We start from the raw sequence: 26,529 nt of genomic DNA on the forward strand, positions 1-26,529 counted from the left end.
GGACAGTGCTGCAGCTGCAGTGGGACTCAGAGGGGGAAACAACTGGAGCAGCTCAGCTTCTTGCAGCTATCACAGCAATCCCAAAGCTATCAGCTCAGGGCAGGCAGAAGGGATGTCCAAAAGGAACTGTAAGGACTGCGTGCCTAAGAATAGAGCAGCATATCAGTAACACTCCCTCTACTTGATAAGGCCTTTTGAGAAGCAGGATTCAAAACTGAACATTTTCTTCCCCGCATCAGCCTTTGACAAGATAAATATATGTGTAAGTACTTACATGAATATTTAGCTCTACATTTTTCCATTGACAGAATCTAGTAAACTTGTCACTGTAGAAAAGAAGTTTAAAAGTTATCTGAGACTCCTGTGTAAAGTATCATAGAAAGCATTGAGACTCTGATACTGAAAAGGAGATGTGCAATGTGGTGTGCTGTGACATTTACCAACACAGCCCTGCTTTTAGGCAACATAATCCCACCCCCTCCACAAAAACCACTACTGGGCAGTGCATCTCTCACATCTTACATCCCTATAAGAGAAAGCAATCAGAGCTCAGAGCATTGCTGCAGTTGTTAGTGTTCATTTTTGAGAACAACTAAACTAACTTTGGAACTAACCAACAATCAAATGGCATAAAGGGAAATGTAATTAAAAGCAAACAGAGGCAGCTCAATTTATGTTAATGAACCTCTGCATCCCCCCAAGGAACGTTTTCAACTCATTTTTAACTTAACGTAGGAAAAACATAAATAAGCAGCACAAGCTGCTGCCAAAAAGCAGTCTCCTATTTCTACATAAATAATTTAGTCATTATTTTCAAAATAAGGAATAACAGTTCTATGGAGCTGTTTGCAAAGTGTGCTAACTAGTGATTAAATGAAGGCTACTAAGCACGTTCAGCTTTATTTTATAGCGATACTTAAGGGAGCTGACCTTCTATGGCAGGTGGAAAGTTCACATAATAGAGCTCATGTCCATACCTTTCCATAAATTTTTGGAATATTTTCCCTCGGAGGCTATCGCAGATTTCTTCTATATATGGCTACAAAGGATGAAGAGGCACACATCAATGTAAGCACACTTGCTGGGCACGCACCACCACCTCACACGCACAGCTGGTACACTGAGGTTTGGAGCTGGCCCCCTGCAGCTCTCACCAATCTCAGCCACTTGGCAATGTGCAGCAACCCTGATCCCAGACAGATGAAGAGCTCTCTGCACACACTCTACACAGCCCTGTGCATCAGCAGCATTTCCTGTGCTTTCCCTGGATAAAGCTGAGGCAAGCATTTCAGCTTCATTGAACTTTAGGAACCTGAACAGGTGCCCTGAAGTGAAACACAAAATATTGTCACCAGCTAGAAAACACTGTGTTCCCTTTGGGGAGAGCTGAATGAACCCTGCATACAGCCCCTATAAATGGATAACAACTACAAAGCCATCACAGTACAGATCTTCTCCCTGCTCTGCGCTGCCCAGAGCTGCTGGGCCCATCCTCTGCACTTCTCTCCTGAGTATGGAAGCACCTTCAGTTCCCAAATGACTTCTTCCAGGCAGAAGTGCTTCCTCATGATGTGTGCCAGCACGCAGAGATCTCAAATCCCAACCCAATTAGCAGGGAGCTGTAACTCAAGCAATGTAGGTATCAGTTTGTCACTTCACCTAATTGCCACGTTAAAAACAGTTCACTGAGCAGTAAGAACAATCAGGCAGGGGCAATATTCACAAAGATTGACATCAAAGAAGCATAAGCTTGTAAACACTCCCATGATGGGTGAGGTTCATTATCTGCACAAACAAACTGGCTCCATGAATTTAGCTACAAAAATGAGCACAAATCTGAATTTCTTGTTTTGTGTCAATCTGTATCCCAGTGCAACAATACAAGAAGTATTTCACGTCTCACTCCTTTATTTTCTAAACTAAACAGAACCACTGGGGATTAATAATTCAGTAAGTGGGCCAGAATAGCACTTATTTTTGTATTCAAATGGAGGAAAGAACAGTAATTTATAATTTTTATTTGACTGAGAAAAACATTCTGTATTGCTACGTTCACCAGTACCAGTGGATTCTGTCTCTGTAAAACACATTTGTCTCCATGCATAACGTCTCTTACTGCCAAATGAGTGAAAGAAATGTCAACAGACTGAACCTCACCTGGAAAAGGCTGGCTGGCACTTGCTTCTTGGATAAATGTGTTTGTACGTGATCTACAGCTTGTTTGGAGAAAGGCTTTGGGAAAAGAAGACAAAGAAAGATTTCACACAGTTGGAAACGTTTCCTTTAAGGTCTCAGAGCTGCTGTCCTTCTAAACATAAGAAAAAATACACATAATGCAACGTACATCATGCTCCCAGCTTTTCTTTTAGTTGAGAGCACGTCAAGGGGTTCATAGAATCACCAAGGTTGGAAAAGACCTCTAAGATCATCCAGTCCAACCGCGCACCCACCACCAACATTTCCCACTAAACCACGGCTCCCAGTGCAACACCTAAACATTTACTGAGCAATTCAGCCCAGCGAGCAAAAGCTTCATTCGGAGGAGATGTGGCCTTGTGCTGGCTCTGGTGGCACTCTGGCACGGGGTGGGACTGCTCTGGGCAGGGAGGGCTACGCACGTGGGAGCAGGAGAGCAGCTCCTTCATGATGTACGTGTCGTAGATCTGACGGCTCCTGCTCAGGCGTTCCTCCTCGGAGTCCAGCTTCTCGTACTCTTTGATCTGCAATGCCAGAGGAAGGGCCCATCAGATGAGCACATCTTTAATACTATTCAGGTCTTTGGTAAAGGACTTTGCTTTGGCTAAAGCTTTGTTTATCTTCATTTTTTTCTTAGTTAAGATGCGTAGTACCACAATACAGGTGATGTCAGGTTTCCCTCCTAATTCTTTTCAGGGCAAGAAAGCCCTGAAATTCCCACAAAGCTCCATTTCCTACAGCTGTGTGACTGCAGTGCGTTTCCCTCAGCTGTTTCACTTTTGTTTTAGCATGGCTCAGGAACTGAGAACCCCAGAATGAAGCCAAGGAAACCTCCAGCCCAGCCCTGGTGCTGCCATAAGGCAGCAGTTCTACTGCCACCTCTGACCGCTTCCCCTCGGGACCATTTTATAATTACAGGGATACAAAACATCTCTGCTATGTTGTTTTTAATTAAGGCCATGCCTCAAAACAATTAGAAGCAGCAGAGGAGCCCCGGTGTGCATCACCTGAGCTCAGCCTCATTCTCATGGGCACCACAGACAGCAGAACCCAAGGACACAGCACCCCAAAGCTGCAGGGACATCCCTGCCAACCTCAGCTCACCTTCACACAGCGGCTGACAAAGAAGCTTTCAAGAACTGCCATTAGCTTTCAAGCACCCTGACGTTCTTTTTTCCTTCTTTTGCCTTTTATTTTTTTATTTGAAACCGATCCGGATGAATCACTCATCCACTTAAATGCTGGATCGTGACTTAAGCTGCAGCACTGTGTGATCCCTGGAGTACGGAGCCTTTCTACATCGAGTGATTTTTAATGTGGCAATGCACTCAAATTATTTCACATGTAATAAGTGCGGCAAGTAAATCAAATATATCAGGAAGAAAAGCTGAAGAATCCAGCACATCACAGGAGAAGACGTAATGAACCTCTTTAAATATCTTTAATAGGATTTTTCCAAAAGTGCATGACAAAGCATTTAACATCTTTTTAGGCAACGCTTTGCTAATAACCTAAAAATACAATTTCACATTGTTTCAAAGATAAAGAGGTGGCTAAAAATATCTTGCTAAACAATCGGCTGCAACTCGCCTTCCTGATTACTTCTGACAGCAATATCTTCAGCATAGAAAAAGATGGAAATGATGGGAAAAAAAAAGATCCCTCTTCCTTGAAAGCAATGCCTGAGTGGGGGAGCAGCGGATCGCTCGTGATTTATCTCCACGCTGATCCCACTTCCCCTATTTGTGCTGTTAGCCCACTAGCAAGAACAACTGTAACTCATCAGCCTGACAGCACTCCAGGCACAGGGTTATCTCAGGCAGCACTTCTAATTAGCACAGAGCAATACAGGCTGCACTGTAAAGGCACCCAAACTGCCACCTCAGCTGCTATACTTAGCAACAGGCAGGGGCTGAACGCAGCAGGAGCACGCGGGCGTCCCTTGCAGAGGCAGAAAAATCCTTCCCTACGTGCAGTGGATGTGAACTCACGTCCCATGTCAGCTGTAGTAACAAGTACTGCTTTTGCTTTCAGATCTCTTCGAGAGCAGGAATCTACTGCTCTCGTTCCATCGGGAGCTGGCAGACGTGATTTACTTTCGCCTCATCTCTGTTTGTAGAAGAACTAAGATTTATCATCATCTTCACCAGCAGAGATCAAAAGTTTACTCGTCTGCTCAAGAACGGGTCTGGCTTAGCTCTGAGCTATCAGAGACCCTTTACAAGCAGAGATGAACGCAGTTTACAACTGAGCTCTTAGCAAGAGTTCAGGTGACCCACAGTAAAAGCACGCAACTCACAGTGGAAAATATCAATTAACCCAAAGATACTTTGATCTCTGTTAGCATCCTCCTCCTCTCCACCACCATTAGGGTTGGAAAAGACCGCTGTGATCATCTGCTCCAACCATCAACCCATTGTCCAACTGTTGACCCATCAAGTCAGTCCAGCTGTTGTGTTGGCAGTGCCTGCAGGATGCAGCTTACCTCTTCATAGAACTTCAGCTGAGGGACGGCTTCATCGATTTCATTCATGCAATAGTCTTTAAAGAGCAAAAATCCTGAAAAAAAAAAAAAAAAATCAGAAAAAATGCATCATTGCTACAACTTGCTATAATATTGCTATCAGAAAACCCCTGGTAGCCCCATGGGCTGCACACACCTGTGTAAGCATCCCTAATTGCCACAACTGAGCGATATCGATTCTCCAGCAACTTCACAGCATTCTGAATAGAAAACCACCGTAAAACTCATTCATCTCCCAGGAGCATGTAAAGCACATCCCAATACCTGCTGAGGAACTTATGAGATGTTTACACAACACACCGAAATATTCCATTCCTCTTCCCTGGTCTGATCTCTGAGGTGTTTTTCAGAGTAAAAACCAGATATTATTCAAGCATTTTGCTTCTTGGTACTAGAATTCCATGCTTTAGTGATAAAAAACCAACTCCTTCAACATTTTGACTTTACAATTGCTGGTTAATGTTACCACTAATGGATTTTACAGTGCCATGAATTACATCAGAGCCTTTATAGTTCCTTTGCAAGTGATTTAAAGCATGGCCCCTGCAGCCCGCTGAGGAGCCTTTTCCATTATGAGTGCTTTAAGCCCTGCCCCACAGTGTGGGCACCCATCATCCAAACCCCCTGTTTGACACTGGTATTTCAAAAGCATCACCCAGTAGATACACACATCCATAGACATCAGGGCATAAAGTGCTCATTTTCAACTTACCCAGCTACGCACCAATCTGCTCTATTTTATTTTTATTAAGCATCATTGTAATTTAACCTCACAGCTAAATTACATTACTGATTGTGTGGTCAACTCAGACACAGCACAACCCCATGCACAACCTCATGTTTTCTGCAGCACACCACAAACAAAACCCTGTTCCATGCAACGCCACGTTCCTTCCACCACTGCAGAAGCAGACACCAACTGAGTCCACTCCCTGCTGCCACCCCATTTTGTTGGAGACCAAAACGAGGCAAAAAGCACAAACTGCTCAAAAGCAAAACCAGTCCAGTCCCTGGAGGTGTTCAAGGCCAGGTTGGATGGGGACCTGGGCAGCCTGGTCTAGTATTAGATGTGGACATTGGTGGCCCTGAATGCAGCAGGGGGGTTGGAGCTTGATGACCCTTGAGGTCCCTTCCAACCCAAGCCATCCTATGATTCTATGAAAACCAACTGAGCAGACAACAGAAGGCCACATTTATGCACAACCAAAAGCTTCTTGGTAGCCCCTCATGGTTACTTCTGGATCCCAAGCTAAATTTCCTATTAGCAGAGCTTGTTTTCCTGGGGACCCCTTGGTGTAGCTGTAAATAGACACCAAAGAAGGGATGATGACCAGACAGACGCAGTGCTTTCCCTGACTCACTTGGCTGATTAGGATGATATTTGGATGATCACACAAACTGGGTTTTATTCTCCAAATAAGGCCAGAAATCTAATTAAGAAATTATCTTATGAGAATCTCCAAACTTTCCAATTATTCTCACCGAAAAGAATCATTCTTGAAATACTTTATAGCCAACTGGGTTTGCTGTTGGTTTTCTTTTTTACGAAAACAGAACGAGTTTGCCATTTCCTTGAAAGCCATTTGCAATTACCACCCAGAGCAGAATCACACGCACGGCAAATGCAGTCCCAAAGCACAGATTACCCTGCAGCCCACTGTCTGCACAGGAAACATCCCATCAACCCCATCTGGAGCAAACCTGAGGACCGAAACACTGCATTTCTGAATCTCCAGCAATGGCACTCATGGAAATAAACCTCGCTCATTAACTCTTCTTTTACACATGATGAAACATCACAGCAAAATAACGCTAAACAGACCGGACTTCTATTTGGACAACGAACCAAAGGAGATTGCAGTTGTGTAATTAAGAGACCAAAGAGCGGCACAAACAGCCATGAATGCAGTGAAAGAAAAATCCCTGGCGTGTTCCCAGATGCTGGCTGCTCACCAACGAAACCCACAAACAAAACAAACCCACAGAGGCGACTGTGGGAGGGGTGTGAAAATACAGCAGCACAACCCCTCAGCAATGCTGCTGCCAACACTGCAGCCCTGTGTGATGGGCAGGGGATGAGGAGCAATGACAGCCCGCTGCTCACCGAGATGCTTTTGTCTTTAATTGCACTGCAATGGTAAAGGAAAAAAAAAAAAAAAAAGACACATCCAAAAGAAGTTGGAAACTTTGACAGCTCGTTAATCTATCAGCTCTCCACCATTTTCTTTTGAGGGAAAAGAAGTGGATTCGTTCCCAGATCAGAAATGCTGCTTGGGTCGACGTAAAAATAGATCTCTCTCTCTCTTCCTTTGAAAAAAACCACTGATCAGAGCATTTCTGTGTGTCTGCTAAGACATACTGCACTCGTACACGTCATGCAGTCATTAAGAAGCATTTCTGAGACACGCTTCTCATTAACGAGGGATGCTGCATTTCACCTCATGCCAATCCCAGCACTGCCGTTCTTTCGGGGCCACCAGCAGCAGCACAACACACGCTGCCCCCCAGAACCAACCTCCCTACAAAAGAAGGTTTCCATTTATGTCTCTTTTCAGGAGTTATGCTCTGACCAAAGCACGAGAAGGACGAGGCACCACCAGCCTGCAACACGCACTGCTCCATCAGCCAGCTGCACTTCCACCGCAGCATAAAGGAGATCTCTTTTCTTTCCTACTGATGTTCTGAGATTGAGCGAAAAATTATTAGCCAGGAAGCACAGCTTTCAGATAATAGCACAACTAATTGACAGGAGCAGTGCTGGAGTGGTGACAGCAGTTCTAAGGAGCTCGGGCAGAGCTGATGCAGAGCACAATAAGCACCGTTAGCAAGTGGGACCCAGAGCAGAAAGCAGGAATTAAAGAAATGATAGCGTTAAGTAACAGCTAAAAGGAACCAGCAATTATTTATGAAATAAAGATGTTGACAGCTTTTTGCTTTCAAGATTTCTCCTTCTAGACTATATAATTGCTGCAACAACCAGATCAGTGGCTGCTAAGGAAAAAGATACTGGTAATGAACAAGTGATGGATGGGATTAATAATGCAGACACGTGAGAGAACAAGAGGGCACCTCACTCCAGGCCGTGCCTTCCCAGCCTATGCACATTGCTTTTTTCTCACTCCCTTCTTCTGGGTGACCCTGCATGGCACAGCGTGCCATTATTTGCAGTGAGCCCCATCACCAACACATTGCTCACGCTCACAGTCTAAAGGTCGCCCTGCATTCATCACACCACGTCCCCGTCCTCAATTCATACAGAGAGCAGAATAAGCACAATAAAACTAATGAGGGACTCCATAATAAAACAGCCTCGGATAAAACCACTTATCGAACCTGAGCTGGAACTTTATTAGTATCCGATTCAAATTTCCTTTGAACGGGAGTAAATAAAAATCTTATTAAAGCAAACAGAAGCAGCCAGGTAAGTCAGCAGAGCTAAAAATAGGCAGCTGAGCCCTGGTGCAGGGATTCGCAGAGCCACAGACTGAAAGGAGGCTGCCTCTATTTGCAGCAGACCTGAATGTGGTCCAACGTGTTGATGTCGACTCTTTCTAGTAAGCAAAATAGAAAACAAGAACGTCAAGCTGCTTCCAAATCCTTACTAAACGTGCTGCCAATAAACTGAAGGTGAGCGGAGCCCATGGGGACACCTGTGTGCAGTTGGATGGTTGGGTCCTCTTGCTGCGTCCCCCAGAGCTCCACAACACCCACGGTGGGCACTTACATAAAGGCCTGTCCCCCGAACCTCTCTCAGATCTCTCCCCATCTCTGCTATTTGGCTGCTTTTGCCCAACAGAACCCAGAGGAAGGTAAGCAGAGGGACGGCCACCTCGCCTCCAGCAAAGCCATCCTGCAGAACTGCTGGGAAACCACCTTGTGTTTCAATCCCAGTCACAGCTCTGGGTTTCAGACACCAAAAGTCAGGGACAGAGGTCTGTGATTAAACCATGGAAGCACCTCGAACCAGCCCGCGTTGTCCCAGAACACCCAGCCAGGTTCAAAGTCTCACTCTGCACGGTAAACACACACAGCTGCCATAACATAGGATAAGTAAGACCCCCTAAAAGCTCCAGAATGGAGACAAGCAATGATTCCCTCATTCAGGCACAAAGAGACCTGAAATGCCAGGAGAGCTGACCCACGCAGGGAGCCGGGTTCAGCATCACATTGCTGTGCAGACCTCGCAGCCCCAAAGGCACCCCGGCCTTCCCTACCCACTGTGAGCTGTTTGCCTTTAGCCTACTTCTTCTAACAGAGCCTGATGTACGCTCACCCTTCGTTAAAAATAATGGATCATAACAAATTAAAACATAACTCAGCACATAAAAAGCAGGATAAAAGAACAAATTAGATTTTACAAGACAGCACTTGCATACACTGGTGATGAGCGCAGAACAGTTTCCCAAGAACAGAAGCAAACCGAGCCCAAATGAGTCTGCAAGTTGCCAGGTAGCTGGTTTAATAACCTCCATAAATCATTACACGAAAATAAATTTTGCATCAGTTCAAGTGTCTTTAAAGAAAATCCCTACTTCAGGCACGCTCATTGCAGGGGAGCTGCACAAGATGACCTGTAAGGGTCCCTTCCAACCCAAATCATTCTGTGATTGTTCTACACTTCCCAACAGCCTCAGTCCTGCCTGAGCACAGCACAGGGACATCCCAACACTGTCACACCTCTGACAGCACCAGCTTTCAAGGCAGAGCTCAAGCACTAAGCTGATGGTGGCCAACAACATAAGGATTTCCAAGAAAAGGGGCGCATACAAAGATATGTAAAAATATTCCAATTTCTAACGTGACAACTCAGTACGGCGCTGAGGCATTTTGTCTCAATCAGCTGCAAAGAACGTGCCTGAATTCCTCCACTAAAGCTCACCAAGAAGAACAGAGTGCTTGAGTTCTGTTCTTTTTCCACTTGTGGAAGTGGTGGGAGTTCCTTAGATTTACAAGTAAGTGGCATTAGCAGCTACCAGCAAGCTATTAGCGAGCTAACAAGTATTAGCAGCTTTAAATGTCACCGTTGTTGTTTGGAACTCATTTCATCAGCTCTTTCCATACGTCACAAGAACTCTCAGTCCCTGGGAAGGACGTGACAGTTTCCTCCTGGATCAATATTGTTTGGTGCAACGATTATTAAGAATGACTTTGACAATGCAAGTCTGCACCCCCTGATCCTAACCAGGCGCTGCTCCTGTGCAGCATTCCAAGCCACAACAGCAGGAGGGTATTTCCCAGCCCCCCATGCCCTTAGCAAGCACTACGAGGGACCTCAACCACTCTAATGAACCAAACGAAGAACCAAACTGCTCACGGCAACAGCAGAAGGCTGCTGCACTGCGGGTAGCACCATCAGGCAGCACATACCCACAGCACTCGGTGAGGTGGTGCAAAGCCGCCCCGATGGTGGCAGGGCACAGAACTCTCCCACGTGAATCTCAAAGCCTTCCTGTGCACTCAGAGAGAGGAAAGCTGCTGAGAGCTGAAGATTCGGCAACAGATGGTTCTCCTTCTCTCCCGGCTTCCCTTTCTAATGGAAGAAATTATTGACAGAAGCATCTCAGCTCACTCGGAAACCGTTCTGCCCATCTCCAGCTCCCTTCCCAACACAGACACTGCAGGTTGTTCTGCACCCTCCTAAACAGAGCACTGCTTGTAAGGAATCAAGACAGCATTTAGGGACTTAGGAACTCTGCCTGTTCCCTGACCTGCAGTGAATTTGTAATGGAACTGATGGCCAGAGCTCTCTGGTGTGCCTGCTGCAACTCTTTGACTACTGCTGAAAGCCAGAAGGCTTCACAGCTTCAGCAATTTATGTTCTACTTACTGTACCCTTGGTACTGGAGTTTTTCTCTGGTTACTAATGAGTTATCCCACTGAGAAGAGTGAGCAGCACTGACAGGGCCAGACAACTTGCTTTGTTATTGCTGCAGAGCCATACAGGTAAATCCCATTAACGCTGTTATTGTGCCACGTTAGAGACATGGAAAACTAATATTTACCTATTTCACAGTAGGGTTCTGAGCCTTAATTAGTCCGTGAATTGTTTGAGGACACATGGATGAAACCTCCATGGAAGTGCAATGCTTCTGACTGACTGCAAAGGGAGGGAAACCAAGGCTGTGCACGGAGCAGTGACAGAGCACAAGTGAGATGTTCCACCAGAAATGGGCTAAGAAAGCTTAAGGGAACAACAGCAGATGGAAAAAATGTACGTAGAAAGCTGTATTTTTGGTAGGGAAGTGGCTGAGCAACATGCAAGGTTGTGTTTGTAACACAGAATCATAGAATGGCTTAGGTTGGAGGGGACTTTAAATACCATCTAGTCCCAGCTAGAAACATCCAAGTGAAATTTCATTCAGAAAACTGGTAATCTGTCACCTGTATCTATCTACGTATTGCATTTGTTGTCCATCTTGTTCTCTTTCTCCACTTCTGAGTTGGGTCTCCAGCTCTCAGTAACCCAACCCAAAAGCTGTATAATTACATTGCTGAGATGAAGACTATTTTTCTCCGTGACTCAAATTTTCCAAGAACTGTACTGTATATAAATGTTAATATATATCAGCATGTACACATTATCCATTATGTGATGTTCCAGAGGATTTTATATATATATATATATATATATATATATATATATATATATATATATATATATTTCTTCTATTTTAAAGCCCAGATTTAATCTGTAGCTCCTCTGGGAAATCACACAACTGAGCGTCTCCGACACTTCTAAGAAGAAAGGCATGGGAGCTTATCAGGCTGTATCCCAACAAAGAAACGCTCAATTATTCATGATCAGAAGGAAAAAAATAATAATAAACGCATGCATTTTTAATAGTGACTTTGGATGCTGTCTGTCCCTGACACACAAGACAGACATCTCCTTACAACTGCCTACAGGCAAAACACGCACATCTCCAGCAGGAAGCTTCATCAGCATCACTCTCAATGATCTCCAATATAATTCATGCAAGTATCATGTTTATTTCACAACAAAATAAAACGTATGCCAAGAGAGACGTAGCCTCCAGCAACGCTTCAATTATCAGATGATAACCAGACCTCAAACTCAAGGCTAACTCTAAGAAAAAATGCGCACAGCAGAGCAGGCTGAGCTTGCAGGAAGGCTCTGAGCATGCATTTTCTCTCCTCCAGCACTCACACCCCGCACACAAGAGGAGAACGTGTAAGGGAACAGCTCAGTGCAAAGTGCCTTGCAGTTTCTGTTTCAGTTTGCAGTCGCACAGTTTCTGACATTTCCTTGTGGTTTGCTCTTGGCGTTGTTTTGAACCCACGGGAGGCACTGTGCAAGGAAAGCACGCGCTCACCAAACCCATACGGGAATCCTGCAGACCATCCACGATCCAGGTTTTAGCCTGCACTTGAACCGAGAAGAAGGAGTCACACAAGAATAGAAGATCCCTCTTAGAAGAGCATTTCAAACACCATCCCTTGTTCAGCCGCTTTACTTCTCCATTTTGATGGTGCCCACTTCTGTGTGGCGGCTGTCTTCTCCGGGTCAGAAACAGAAACTCACACCCCCCCCCCAAAAAAAAAAAAACCACACAACAAACCACTTGAACACACAGTCTGCCTCCTTGCTCCTGCAGAAAGCCTTGCCAAGCACACAGCATTTTCCAATCACAAGTCCCCTTCTCATGCCCACCCATCGCTGGTGCTGCTCCATGCGCCCAGCCCTAACATCCCCATCCGTGCCCATCCAGCAGCCCAAAGCTCCACTGACTCTCTCTGCTCCCAACCAAGCTTTATTGCTTTCACTGTTATTTCCTCGGAGGACTGTTTCATTAGTCGAAAATGCCAATGACACATAGATCTTACACTTAAATTAAACAATAGCTTCAATAACGCTTCGGGGAGGTGCTTCTCCAAGCCTGTTATTTTTAGGCAGCTCAGGGAGCGCAGTGTGCTGAGCTGCCACACTGCACCACAGAAAGAGGAAGAGCAAGAATGTTTTTCTCAACACGTTTTAACTCCAGATCCATCTCATCAGCAGCACCAAAAATTCTGAAGTAATGCAACACGATGGGTCCCTAAGCAGAGAAACGAGGGACAGAAAGCATTATTCCTTGCACCAAAAAACAAACAAACAAACAAAAAAACGGTGCTTTGGCTGTTCTCACCCTATTTTTTTTTTTAATAATTTCTCAACAGAGCTGTCAGTGAGAGCTGCAGGAAACGCAGAGCAGAAGGTCAGCAGAGCGCTTCCCTCTCACTGCAGAAAGTCCCCTCCCTGCTGCTGCAGGTTGGTCTGTGCAGAAGGAACTCTGAAATGGACCGAATGCTCATCTGGCCTCAATGCTCAGCTGCAAAGAGACCCAAAGACACAGAGAGCTGCAGCAGTGGGAGGGAGCGGCTGAATGCATGGGGTGCCAAGCAGGAGCTGCATGTGCAGGAAGCAGCTCTGGTGTGGATGGCAGTGCTCACCTGGGCTGGGACACCTCCAGCTGCAGCTAGCTGGTTGGAGAGCACAGAACAGAAATTAAAGGAAGTTACACTCACTCATACTGCAGTATTAGCAGCTGCTGGAACTGCTAAAATATATCTGGTTCTCACTTCTCACCAAGACCCAAACCCACCAGCTCTGTGTAGGTGAGAACTGAGGTGGCTGCAGGCAAACTCCCACATCCCACCAGCCTGCAAACCAGGCCAGGAACCCCTGGTGAGCCTAACCTGAGCTGGAACTGCAGGATGCAGGACAAGGGGGAATGGTTTTAAACTGAGACAGGGGAGGTTTAGGTTAGATATTAGGAGGAAGTTTTTCACACAGAGGGTGGTGAGGCACTGGAACAGGTTGCCCAAGGAGGTTGTGGATGCCCCATCACTGGAGACACTCAAAGCCAGGCTGGATGTGGCTCTGGGCAGCCTGGTCTGCTGGTTGGTGACCTGCACATAGCAGGGGGTTGGAAACAGATGAGCATTGTGGTCCTTTTCAACCCAGGTCATTCTATGATTCTATGATGTTCCATGCCTCTGTATAGCTCTGTTCCTCACCTACCAGGTAGATGCAAGCTGCACAAAATTCCACAATCAGGCAGCGAACAAAACAATAAAACTATAAAAAACAAGGCCAAAGCAAATGCACCTTAATAACCACAGTAATCCCTTTCTAAAGCAATACTGCGACCCAACTTCTGTCTTTAACGCCCCGCAGTCACACGCCCGGCTGCAGCAGACCCTGACTCTCCCACCAGCTACACCCATTGCAGCTCATTTCCAAACTGCCCTCTGCAAGCAGTTTCCTTTCAGCACGCCTGCTCCTGCAGCCCTGGAAGGATTTCACTGTACAGTTTTAACACAGTCAAGAAGCAGAGCGGATTCCGCGTGTTAATTATAGATACTGGGATGGTAATAAATAAATAAATAAATAAATGCCTTTTTTTTTTTTTTCTTTCTCCCCCCCCCTCCTCTAAAGCAAACCCATAATCTGGTGTTGTAGCAAACAGGATGTGGTAGAAAAAAAAAAAAAAAATTAGCTAAGGTGGTTACGTACTGCGCTCCGAGACATGCTGTACTTCCCCAAGAAGCTTCTGCTGTGGAGGAAGCAGCTTCTGCAGGAGCAGTCGGCTGTGGGGCTGCAGGGCAGCACTTCGCCTCTGACTCATTCTGTAATTCTTAGAGAGTTCATGACCGTTCTGGAGGAGCCCTCCTGCAAACGGCCGTCAGAGATCATCAGCACATGCAGCTGGTAAGGCCAGTGCCACCACAAGGCTTGGCGGCAGGAAAGCATCACCAGGTGTGGTGATCCATGCACAGAGCGGCAGCGGACAAGCGATCAACGCTCAGCTCCTTTTCCATTGGAAAAGAGGATACTGAAAAACGGAACGAACTGGGAACTGGAGCTGTAAGAAAGAACTGTGGTCTGGGAAAAAAAAAAAACAGAACGTCCTCATCTACATCGCCTGCCAAAGCAAAGGGAGGTTGCTGGATGAAGCTTTATAACGAGTGCATAAAGGAAAGCATTCTAGAGCAGCAGGCTCTCAGATGAGGCATGAAGCAGCAAGTCTAGCAGCAATGCTCCCTGCAGGCTGGGTCTGACCCAAGCAAGCTGCCCGCACGCCTCACAGCAGCAATGCCAGGGCAAGGTGATCAAGCTTCCCATCACCACACCCTGCTGATCTTACGGCGCTGTGCACAATGCCTGCCTGCAACTGAAGGTGCTTCACCACAAGTTATTACGCTAATGCATGGAAACAGTACGGATTTAATGGCAAAGAACAAGCTAGAAAACGCAATAAAATTTAAATGAGCCACCACGGTACAGGAATACAACGTTTTCAAGTGCAGTGCAAAGTCTTCTGTTAAAAACAGTCCTACTCCATCTTTTCTCCTTCCCCCCTAAATCCTCCCTCCAAAGCAGCCACCTCCAAGCTCCAGCCCCGTGGGCACAGCTGGCCTTCATATCTGGGACTGCACCACAGAGAGGAGGAGAGCTCTGCACATCTGCAAGCTGTGCATCTCCAGTAATGGGAAAAGCTAATCCCCTAACGACAGCCCAGGCTCCACAGTTCCACTTCTGGCAGCTACCAGAGTGGGGAAAATAAGGAGATAAAATCTTTCATTTCTTCCAGGGTCAGTTACCTAACTGTAATTGCTGTGACTTATCAGAATAACTGCAACAGTCTTCTCTATTCTCTGGAATCAACTGTTAATGAAAAGTATTCAATTACATAAATACAAATATCCATTACATACAAGCCGTTCCACTCAAATTCATTTTTTATTTTATTGTAAAAAAGACTTCTTCATTTCATTGCCAACAATGAGAAACAAACAGTTTGAGCCAACACTTATGAGGTTACTTAAAATTCCACTTATTTTGCAACTGCTAGGCTATAGCAAGACATCAGTGCTTCAGCAGAGACCGCACATGCTGAAAGATGTCAGCACAAGCAAATGAGGTATCCCTGCATGTACCACATAGATGCAATGCCACGGGACACCAGCATCATTAGGAAATGGGGCAGAGCAGCACCTTGCTCCCAGCACCTGCTCATCACATTCTCTCCTTTCCTTCAAGCAGGAGGAGATGCACCGAGCTCCACTCCTTCCCAGCCCATCTTATGGTTTTGTCCCCATTTTGCAAGACAAGAGCTGTTGTGCCATCACTGCAGACTTGCAGCAACCTGCTCCTGAAATCCACAGGACAAAGACATCACAAGCTGCTCACGACATCCACTGCACTGCTTTACACCCATTAAATATCAAAAACCAACGTTCATATATTTTAATCACGTTAAGCCTCTGGAAATCAAACTGACCTCACCACCTCTGCAACCACTTTTCTCTCTTTCTAAAGACTGCCCACCCTCACTTCTCTCTCTCTCTCACAGCGTGCATCGTGCCCTGCTGCAGTACTTCCTTGTAGGTCGCCCTCAGCAGATGCTAAGTAAGGTCTGTTTGCTGCCTCTGCTCCTTCCTGGCTTCCTCCCAGCAGGTCCACGTTCGTTCTGCAGCCCGGTGCCAGGACGGGACGCAGCACTCTGCCAAAGCAGGATTACTTGCCGTGCCTCGCAGGCTGTGATCCCATGGTTATATTTAGTTGTGCGATCGAGCTGAGACGTCACAGCTTGAGGCTCACTGTAACACCCGGCTCTGCTAACATGCTGCCTGATCTGCAGCTTTCCAACCTCTATCTGTGCCATTCTCCAGCACAGGTGCTCATACCTCCTGTTTATGGAGCTCTTTGGTAACCTGCCCTCAGTGTGGTTAAGGCCTTTCTCTGAGGTTCTTCATCCCAGCATTCCCACTTATAACCAAATGCTGACATTTGTGCAAGCTCACTGGATGCATCCATCCATCCCCACCCTGCATGAGCCACTGGAGCTCTTCTCAGGTCACTTCTCCCAGCAGTTCACCCCAGCATCTGCCAATGTCACCCAGGCACCCTTCCCTGTGCTGCTATGGGAACACCCAGCAGACAGACAGGATGACAAGCATGGTATTTTTGTACAACTGCTCCCTGACCAAGGCTTATTATCCTGCAGGAAAAAAAAAAAAAACCAACTTAAACTGATGTGACACATTATATTGTTGACAAGCCCATACCAAGTAATACAATTTTCTCCTACATGTTTCCAAGTAATTCAATTACTTTTCCAGTAGTTTTCCAGAACATGAAGTTAAGCTGACAGATTGCCTTGCTTCACCTTCTACCCTTCCACATTTCATTCTACCAAAGGCCTTTGTTTCACAGTGTCCTGTCCATACTCCAGCATTCTCCAGGCCACTCACCACATGGATTCTGTGCAGCCCATACAGAGAGGTGGCACAAAAGACAGCCTGAAAAGATTCACAAGAACAGCATTTCGTTGCAGAACGACTCACCGATTTTCTGATGGAAGATCTTGTCAAAGGTTAATTCACCCCTTTCCTCGAGGTATTTCTGCATGACACTGCGGATGCTGAAAGGGAAAAAAAAAAAAAAAAAAGAGGTAGTTGAAGCTGTTTCTTTTAACAAAACTCTTCACATATGTTGGAGAAAAGGATCACTGCAATGAAACACCCATGCAAAGGCTAATGCAGACACCACAGCTCAGCCATATCACCATACTGGGCACTGCTGCTTCTTTGGCCTCATGCTGGGATTTAGCCAGCACCATGCAAATAAAAGCACAAGTCAATCAAGTCAGCATCAGGCCGTTCACACGGCCATTGCCATACATCATTTGGAAAATTAGCCAGTGTTGGCTCCATTAGGAGCCCAGCTTGGCTGTGGTGCACTTAACATCTCCTTTGGCTAATTTATAATGTCACAACCACTCATCGAAACCACATTAAGAAAGATTTTCTTTATTTGTCAAGTAACGTCAATATTCTTTTTAATATAATGCTATAAAAATTTCATATGGGCAACAATACAAGCACATAAATTTTAAAATCAATGCAGCACGGCGGTCTGTGCCATGATACAACTGTGCCATGGCAGCATTCAGCCAAAATTCCCTACTTTCTTTTTCTGTTTCCAATTTTAAAACTGGTATTTTCATGCACACTCAGTATTTTTATAAAAATAGCCACAAATAACCCACACGATGTATTCTTGCCCTAAATAAGGCTGTCAAAAATCGCTCGCACCTCTTTAAAAGCACAGCTGAGCACCTGATCCCTGCAAGATGCAGGCTCCACACTACTCTGTGTCAGGGAAAGAAAAGGAACAAACTAGTTCTGAAATGCAGCAGGGCAGGTTGGCTCTCACAGCCAAACCCTCACGCTTCTTGGAGAAGGAAAATCAGATGGCTTGGCTTGTTTGGCACCAGGACGCTCAGCCCCTTGCCTACATGAGGACAACCTCTGCAGCTCTGTCCTGCCCTGGTCCCAGCTCCAGTTCCCATGCGAGCAGCAGACCAGCACTAACAGAATGAGCCCTTTTCATAACAAGGGTGCTGAGAAGCCTCTGCTCTGCCACAGATCACATAAATCTGAGTCTAGACAACAGGAGGAGAGAATGAGAAACATAACGTGTGAGTGAAGCGCCCTGGGAAATGCTCTGTAATGAACAGATCTGTTCAGCAGGGCTGCTCCTGTCCCTGCTGCTTGTACTGCTCCTGTGCCCGACTGTCTGACTCTCACCCACAAGTTGGAGGTGAAAACTTTACCAGGTTGGGAAGAAGCAATGCAGAGCCCACGCATCCTTCAGCTGGATGGAACAATCCACAGCAGAGCCCAGCCCACGCCACAGGCAGGAAGGAAGGCTCCTCCACTCCCAACACCGACCCATTAGCTGCCCTGCAGGCCAGCAATCCACCACTAAAAGCCACATTTTGCAGAGAAGTGGCCGTTCCTCAAAGGCTCCCCCTGCCCAAATGTGCTCCCAGCACTAACGGGAGCTGTGGCTTCCCGCGGGTCAGCTCGGTTCACAGCACGACCCACCTCGATGGCAATACTCAGAACAGGCAAAACAAAAGCTGGCTGAAAGCTAAATCCAGGGAGACTCCAGAAACAAAAGCACATCCGACCGCGCTGGAGAAAAACCTTTTGTCTGTATATTTTTTTTTACTTCATAAGGAAAGAAAACAGCAAGCAAGAAAAAACTCAGGGATGCTCAGCTTGCTGCCCGCACGCCACGAGTGTGCTGAGCTGACAGGGCAAGTACACAGGGCAGAAATCAAAAGGCAGGCTTACAATTAGAAAAATCAGACTTCACATTATAGAAACCCTAGGCTATAGAGTAGCTTTGGTTGGAAGGGGCCTTAAAGACCCTCTGTTCCATCCCCCTGCAGGCTGCCCAGGGCCCATCCATGGCCTTGGGCACCTCCAGGGATGGGGCAGCACAGCTCTGGCAGCACTGCCAGGGCCTCACTGCCCTCTGAGTGATGAATTGCATCCTCACATCCAACCTCAATCTCCCCTCTTTCAGTTTAGAGCCGTTCCCTGCTGTCCCATCCCCACCAGGCAGGAAGGTGCCCACCTGCAGTCCCCAGTCTATGAGCTGAAAAGGAACAGGTCAGCCCAACCCGGCCAGCAGGGCTGCAGGCTGCACTGGGAGCAGAGCTCACTGCAGCAGCACAGCCCTTCAGAGCTGATCAAAGGCATCTGCTGAGCAGCAGCCTTTGTGGTTCGGGGGCCTTCCATCAGTACAGAGCTCTGGCTGCCCACGTGCGTGCAGGAAGGTGAGCCGACAGGACACAGATCACAGCACCAAGGTACAGGTGGGCAACACCCATCCGAAAACACATCTGAAAAAATAAGGGGAAAAAAAAAAAATGAACGATGGGCTTTTTAATGGAAAAGAACGTGGGTAGGGCGTGAGGAGGGCACATCTGCAGCCCTGCCCTGCTATGAGCACTGGAGGAGCAGCAGGGCATGGAGAGCAGCCCCAGCTGTGACCCCACAGCAGCACCTCGTGACCCCAGTGTCACTGAACCTGTAGAAAAAAAATCATCTTCTGATGGGTTTGGGGACGCCTTGCAGCCACACAGCATGATGCCATCTTCCAGGCAGCATCCTGCCAGCTGTAAGCACAGCCACAGCAGGTGCAGGGAGAAACCAGGAGCTGCAGCAGAGGGAAACGAGCAGCGTTCGTTTTGATACTTCCTAAAAGTTCTGCTATTAATTTCAGAGATGCACGGATTCCATCCCTGTGGGTTCATCCTACTGAATAATGCAGGAGTTGTTCTGAAAGCATCTCACGCCTCGGAAATGGAAGGCTGAGGAGCAATGCAATGCTACGTGTGCACATGCATACTCTCCCTATTGGAACAACATCAAGAAGCTACTTACTGCTGACCTTCTTACCATGGTGTCTTAAAGGAGCTTTTTATCATTTATCATAAAAGCATGCTACTTTTTCTTGTAAATCAATACAAGTTCTGATTGGTGGGATGCTGTCTATTGTACAGATGCCCACTAAAGCTTGAAAAATAATCATCAAACCCACCTTAATGCACCTGAAAGCACTAATATGTTCACCTGTAAGGCAAAACAGAGAAAAGACAGGCAGGCAGAGAACAGGGATGCATTGCACGCCTTCCATCCACTTCACTTTGCTTCCTCTCAGATTTGTACCCACTTCAGAGTTCATTACAGGCTCCAAGTGATTCTGTTCTCAGGTATCACGAAGCACATTTTACACACTGCCACTGCTATTCCAGCAATCCAGCAGGCAAAGTGAATTCCCAGCCCATAAAGGACCACTGGCCCATCTAATCTGATCTACTTATCTCCTATTTGTCATTTGCCCAATTGGAAGAGGAAACAAATCATTAGGAGACTGAAAAGACATTTTTGGACAACAGTGAAATAACATGGAAAACATATGTGCCTCTGATTCTTTTACTTCCTAGCACCCTATAATATTACTAGAACAACCCTGGCAGCAATGCCGTATCCAATTGACTTAATTATTTTAATAGAGAAATCAAAGCAATCATTGGTACTAACTTAATTAGCGCACATGCTCATTCAGTTCCTCATCCCATCAGCCGATGAATGGAGCACTGATCAGTGCAAGGGAACGCTCTGATCCCCCTCCATGCACAGCACATCCCCACACATCCCACACTCCAAAGCTGCACTGTCTGCACACTGTAGGATGGACCAACACACCAAACCCTACAGCAGGACCAGGCTCTGCCTCCTTCCATCCCAATTTCACCCATTTCTACCCCATTTCCCATCTCAGCACACTCTCTTCCAAACCACTGGAAGAGTTCCATTCTGAGTTCCCACTTCCAACCCACTCAGCAGCAGAGAAGTGATGCTCCTACAATTGCTAGGGGTGATCACTAGTTTTTCTGCCCAAGCAGACCCACATCTGCAATGATTATTAATGGAGAAAGCTTACAACTTAAAGCCTAAAGCAAGAGCATGGAGCTGCGAGTTCAGCATAGGCACTGCCCTCGTGTTCCTTGAGGACTGTCTGCATTACCGTTGCTGAAATCTGAAACTAATACAAAAGCTTCTAAGCACATGAATTTTTCAGGAATAATTGCACTGAACTGTAATGTCAAGGACGTGCCCTTGCACCAGAATGCTGCTACTGAGAAACTGCAGGAAGGAGAAACTGGAACAACATCACATCTCCTTACTCCAAATGCCATTAAGCCATCTGTCAATCATAACGTGTTGGGTTTCTTTGATACAAATACAAAAATTAAGTGCGGTGTGCTTATTATTTATTTAATTTTTCTGTATCTATGCTTCAGACTTTCTTTTTTTAAGTAGTGTGCAAATGTAAAAGCTGAGCAACCGAGAACAACGTACAGCCCACACTGGCTGGGATGCACCACCACCACACCTGGCTGTGATTGACTTACTTACAGCCACAGGATGTGATTTCAGAGCCCTCAGTGAATCTCTGCACCACCCAAACCCCCCCCCCTACAGCTGCTCACAGACCTGCCCCAAAGGCCTCCCACGATGGTCAGCAAACACACCTTAAGACAACGACAGAATGGCCCACAGTCATTACAGACAACGTATTCTTTCATACAAGCGAAGGGTTCAGCAATGCAAGGTTTACCAAAAGTGAAACAAGCCAAGGAAAGCTCGGCCTGCAAAACAGATCTACTGAGAACTTCTTAAACAAGTTAAACCTGGCAGAAACGTTCCCATGTTTTTTCTCCTCCGGAAGAAACAATCCTCTTTAAACAAACAAGCATCCCTCAGAGCCACGCATCCCAGGCACGCTGCAGAGATCCTCCTGCAGCAAAACAAAGCAAGGAAGTGTAAAATTGTCTCCATTGATTTTCTGCACTTTGTGGTGGGCTTCTGACTTGCAGTTATTCTTAGGTCCCAAAAAGCAGGGAGATGCTTACAGAGAAACCAACGGCTGGATGAAAAGGAAAAGGGGTAATGAAATGAAGAAGTGACACAGAGAGGTGCAGAATGGCTCTGATATGAAAACAAGTAGAGTGTGAAGATGTGAGGAAGCCAGGCTGGGGTTTTTAGAAGGAACAGGAGACAAAAGGCTCAGAGAGAAAAGTCACCTCCTCGACGTGGAGCTGTGTCCTGCTAACCCAGCACTTGCTAGGACCCAATAGGCTGCTGTTCTGCCCATTTAACTCAATTAAACTATGTATGCACCTGCACCTGATAGGTTCTGATGGGCTTTTTTCTAATTGCGTTAATCACCCCCAATAGATAATTACCCCCCTATAGATAAGCAGCTTAACACAGACCCTTCTGCATGACCTCACGTTGCCCAGCGCCGTGCTCAGCCCTTCCTGGCACTGCAGTGCCAGCACTGCACTGGGGCACCCTGCAGTGGTACCCAGAGCACAAGGGACAGCTGGGAGGTCCACCAGCCCTCCACCTCCCCACAGCCACCCTGCAGTGCCAGGCACCCACGCTGCATGGTCAGTAATGGGAGCTTCCCCCAAAGCATCCCTCGGTACAGCGCACAGTAACAGAAAGCTGAACCTCTTCTTCCCCAGTTGCCCTCATTTACCTTTTGCTTAATTACAGCATCAGCACCCAAGGGAAGGCCCTTTGATTAAAACCCATTGCACCTCCCACGTGTTGCTGATTTCTTAACAGGCTTAGCCCCAACTCCGTGTGCTATAGATAGCAGAGCTGCCCTGCTCTGAGGCTCTGCCTTCTGCCTGGGCAAAGCTCTTCAGCAGCACCTCTGCTTTGCCATGAGCTTCTGCTGTCATCCTGAGTACTCTTATGCTGTTTGAGTCAGAAGGGACCCCCGAAGGCAGTCTGTTCCCACTGCCTGCAGTGCACAGGGACACCCAAATCAGTGCTCACAGCCCCGTCCCCTGAGCGTGGCTGTGTGCAGGGATGGGGCACCCACTGGGATCAGGGGTGCTGGTGGCAGCTGCTCAGTGCCATGCTGCTGCAGGGCCCAGCACACAGCACGGGGCTGCAGGTGCAGAGCAGCACAGAGCGAGGTGTGAGCACAGGGATGGCACAAGAGGGGTAATTGCAACAAATGCAAAAATGGCACCAAACGATTTTCAGGAAATTTTTCTTAAGAGACAGCACTGTAAATGAAAGAGCCTAAGAAGGAGGTGTTAGACAAAACCAGAGGAAACAACATCAAAGGAACCAGGACTGACAGCACAGACATAGCGAGGTGCTCTGCCCTCTAACCTGGGGTGCTGCTGATGTTTGAAGAGGTACAAGAATTCAGGGATGTGCCAAAGACACAGCCAGGATTCAGAGAATGAATGCCGCAATGCCAAGAGAACAGAACTGCAAAAGCAAAAGTAATACAGGAGAGATCACAAATGGCTCAGGATGGAGTTGGGAAAGGAAAATCGACCTCCATGCATCCCATGAAGCTCAGCCAGAACTTCACTGACACTGGAATGCCAGGTGAGGAGGAAAAGTGTATTGCAGGCTGATCAGAGCCCAGGGGTGGCATGGGAACACCTCTAGAGATACAACAAGGATGGGATAACCAAGAAAAATCATCACAGCTAGAGAATGATTTTTAAGTGTCTGCAACATGGTTTGGTTTCCCCCTGGGGGGGTAGGATGAGGGGAAGGCTGGAGAGCAAAGAGACCTGGAAGAATCAATCACAGAATTAACACGACAGAGAGCTAACTACTGAACAAGCAGGTTAGAAGAGATGATGAGAAACTTCTACAACCACGGCAGCAGAAGAGAAGCCCAATGGACGCCTGCTCTGTTCTGTTCCCATACACCAAGAGTGAGCCCCGCACCCAACCCCGGCTCCAACCTGTTATTTCCTGCCCCTATTTCCTGCACCACTCGTCTGCACTTCCCAATATGCAAATCTTCATCTCAGAACAGAAGGGGCCAGCAAATCGGAAGAGCTATAATTCAGTTCTCTTCCACTCCCAGTGACCAAAATAAGGGGAACCTCAAATTGATATCTAAAAGTGAAAGACTTCAGAAGCCCCATGAAAACCCTAAAAATTGAGTGCAGTTCATTGGTTCCTTTCCTCCCAAACCTAGAGTTAAATATCAAGGCTTCATTCTGGCTGTCATTTCAGTGGGCATGCCCTCTTTCCCACCGAGTTCCCAATCCTGCAGGCCCTTCTGCCCACCCACCCGCAGGACGGCCCTTTCAGGACACGCAATGAAGAGATGCTGCAGCTCTCCCAGCTCCTGGGAATGAAAGGAGGAAATGCTGAAAGGAAGGAAAAGCAGCCGACAGAGAACACACAGAGGGTTGTTTGGGTTTGGTGCTTAAAATCACCAGCCCAGCCTCTTCCCTAGGCACACGTGTCCCATTGGCACGTTCTGCCCTCGTTCTTCCCAAGCTGTGACATTTAACAGTTCAGGCGCACAAACAATCTGAGGATGCTCCACACGAGCCCAGCAACCAGCAGCCCCTCAGCCAACAAACTTCACCCTCACAGCTTGGTTGCTGCTGAGCCTTGGCCCGCAGCCTTGGAATCTGCTCTGCCCTACAGCTCTTGCCTCGCAAACAGGCATTGCAGCAAACCCATCCCTTTCGCTTTGCATCACTTAACCCAGAGACACAAAATGGTCTCCAACAGGTGCACCGGGCTCCAGCAAGAGCACGACCTGCAGAGAGCAAGGAGATCTTTGCAGCATGCCTGGAGCAGACGGTGCAGGAGCTGCAGCACATCCCTGCCATCTCCTGCTCCTGGCTATGCAGCACGGCTGTGGTGCTGCAGGGCCCGGCTCTGCACACAGAGAAAGCCAAAATCTCCTTGGGGAAAGGGCTCAACTGCAGACCCAGAGAGGAACACAGACTTTCTGTGCATGGCGGTGGGTTTTTGCTGTTACTATACCAACCTGCATGCAAGCAGTTGATTTGTATTATATAATTGTACACGGATCCATCTGCCAGTAGCACACTATTTAAGTATGCCCAACGCATCGTGGCGGTTCCAACGAAGAAGGTTGAGGGGGGGGGAAAAAAAATACACCACCAAAAAAAAAAAACGACCAGAAACCAGCACGAAGACATCTGACACCAGAGCAACAGTCGCTGCTTCCTCCTGCGTGAGGAAATCCCTGCTCTGGGCCAAGCAGCGCCCATTGCCAGCCCCCCTGGCCCCAGGCAAGCCGCCGCTTCCCGTGCCAGCAACGGCTGCAAACCGCTTCCCACCTTCCTCCGAGCACCGGAGCTGCCGGTATCTCCTTCGATAATCAGCGCGGTTTGCAGACGGGTCCTTGCACACTCCGCCCGGGGCGTGCGGCGGTTCGGCCGCATCACCTCCGTGCCGCTCACAGCCCCGCACGGCAGCCGGAGCCCCGCGCCACGCCAACCCCGGGCACGGAGCGCGGCACGGAACGGGCGCACCTGCCGGGGCTGCAGCCTGCGGGCAGGTCGTGCCCTCGGCACAGCGGGCGGCTGGCACGGCACGCAGCGCAGAGCGCGACAACCGCTGCCGGACGCGGCACCGGGGCGAGCAGCAGAGGCGGCCAGCAGAAGCAAAGCGCTCGTCTCCGGCCGCATCGCGAGGGCTGCAAGGGCAGCGCCGGGCTGACGGCCGCCCGCCCCTCCTGCGGCACGCACTATGCGGGATTTGCCGTCCCGCCGGCTGGTCCCGCTCGCTGGCACGGCGGGCACGGCGCCCTGCCGGGCTCCACGGCCGGGCACGCTCAGACCGGGAGCTCCGGGTCACGGCGCTGCTCTCGGGCTCCCGCAGCCCCGCTCCCACCGACCCCCCGGCCGCCCCAAAGGAGCCGGGCTGCGCTGCCCACCCCACCACCACCACCACCACCACCACCCCCCCCCCCCCCCGGCGCCCGGCGCGGTGCCCTCCGCTGCGGACCGTTAGCCGGCGGTACCTGGGCTCGGGCAGCGTGATCTTCTTGCTGGCCCGGGCCGCCGGCGTGCTCTTGCTCTTCTCCATCGCCATCAGGTAGCTGACATCGGCCAGCACCGCCTCCAGGTCCGCCATGTTCCCGCTCCCGCCGCCGGGCTGCAGATGGAGGCTCGGCCGGGGGCAGCCGCCCCCGAGGCGGGGAACGGCGGAACGGACGGGGCGGCGGCGGGGTTCGGCCGAGCGCCTCCCGCGTGCCTCGGTGCCGCGCGGCGGCTGCGTGCGTGCGGCGCGGCGGGGCCGCTCCCCGCCCTCCCTCTCTCTGCCTCTTTCCCCCCCCCACCCCTTCTATCTCCGCTCCCGGGGCTCTCCGCCGGCCCTCAGCCCGCGGCCGCCGCGCCGGGCGGGCGGGAAACCCCCCCCGCGGCGCAGCCGCCTCAGCCGGGCCGCCCCGCAGCGCCCCCCGCCCCGCGCCGCCTCCCGCGGGCGCTCGGCCCCGGGCTGCCGGCGGCGGCCATGGGGCTGCGGTGCGAGGGGCTGCGGCGAAAACGCGGACCTGGATCGACGGAGCGGGAGAGGGGAGGGGAGGGGAGCTGACGCGCTGCTGCGCTGCGCTCGTGATCTTA

General features: G+C 48.5%; 1 protein-coding gene across 2 annotated transcripts in view; it reads right to left on the bottom strand.

Moving 5' to 3' along the window:
• The window catches only part of GRK3 (G protein-coupled receptor kinase 3), a 46,370-nt gene extending 20,149 nt beyond the window's left edge, over nt 1-26,221 (bottom strand). Inside the window, exons 1-7 of one of the 2 annotated variants that reach the window (XM_031592412.2) lie at nt 25,929-26,221; nt 17,072-17,148; nt 4,682-4,755; nt 2,619-2,720; nt 2,158-2,232; nt 978-1,039; nt 275-326 (exon numbers count right to left, since the gene is read on the bottom strand). In XM_031592412.2, coding sequence (XP_031448272.1) covers nt 275-326; nt 978-1,039; nt 2,158-2,232; nt 2,619-2,720; nt 4,682-4,755; nt 17,072-17,148; nt 25,929-26,041 — 555 coding nt within the window. In that variant the 5' untranslated portion in view covers nt 26,042-26,221. Of the gene's footprint in view, nt 1-274; nt 327-977; nt 1,040-2,157; nt 2,233-2,618; nt 2,721-4,681; nt 4,756-17,071; nt 17,149-22,173; nt 22,333-25,928 lie in introns of those variants that run through there. The other variant, XM_090152726.1, reaches the window with a different exon arrangement.
• Nucleotides 26,222-26,529: the final 308 nt, after the last annotated feature.

This window comes from Phasianus colchicus, chromosome 18 (assembly GCF_987193195.1).
Source record: "Phasianus colchicus chromosome 18, bPhaCol1.hap1.1, whole genome shotgun sequence".
NCBI classification, from domain to species: domain Eukaryota; kingdom Metazoa; phylum Chordata; class Aves; order Galliformes; family Phasianidae; genus Phasianus; species Phasianus colchicus.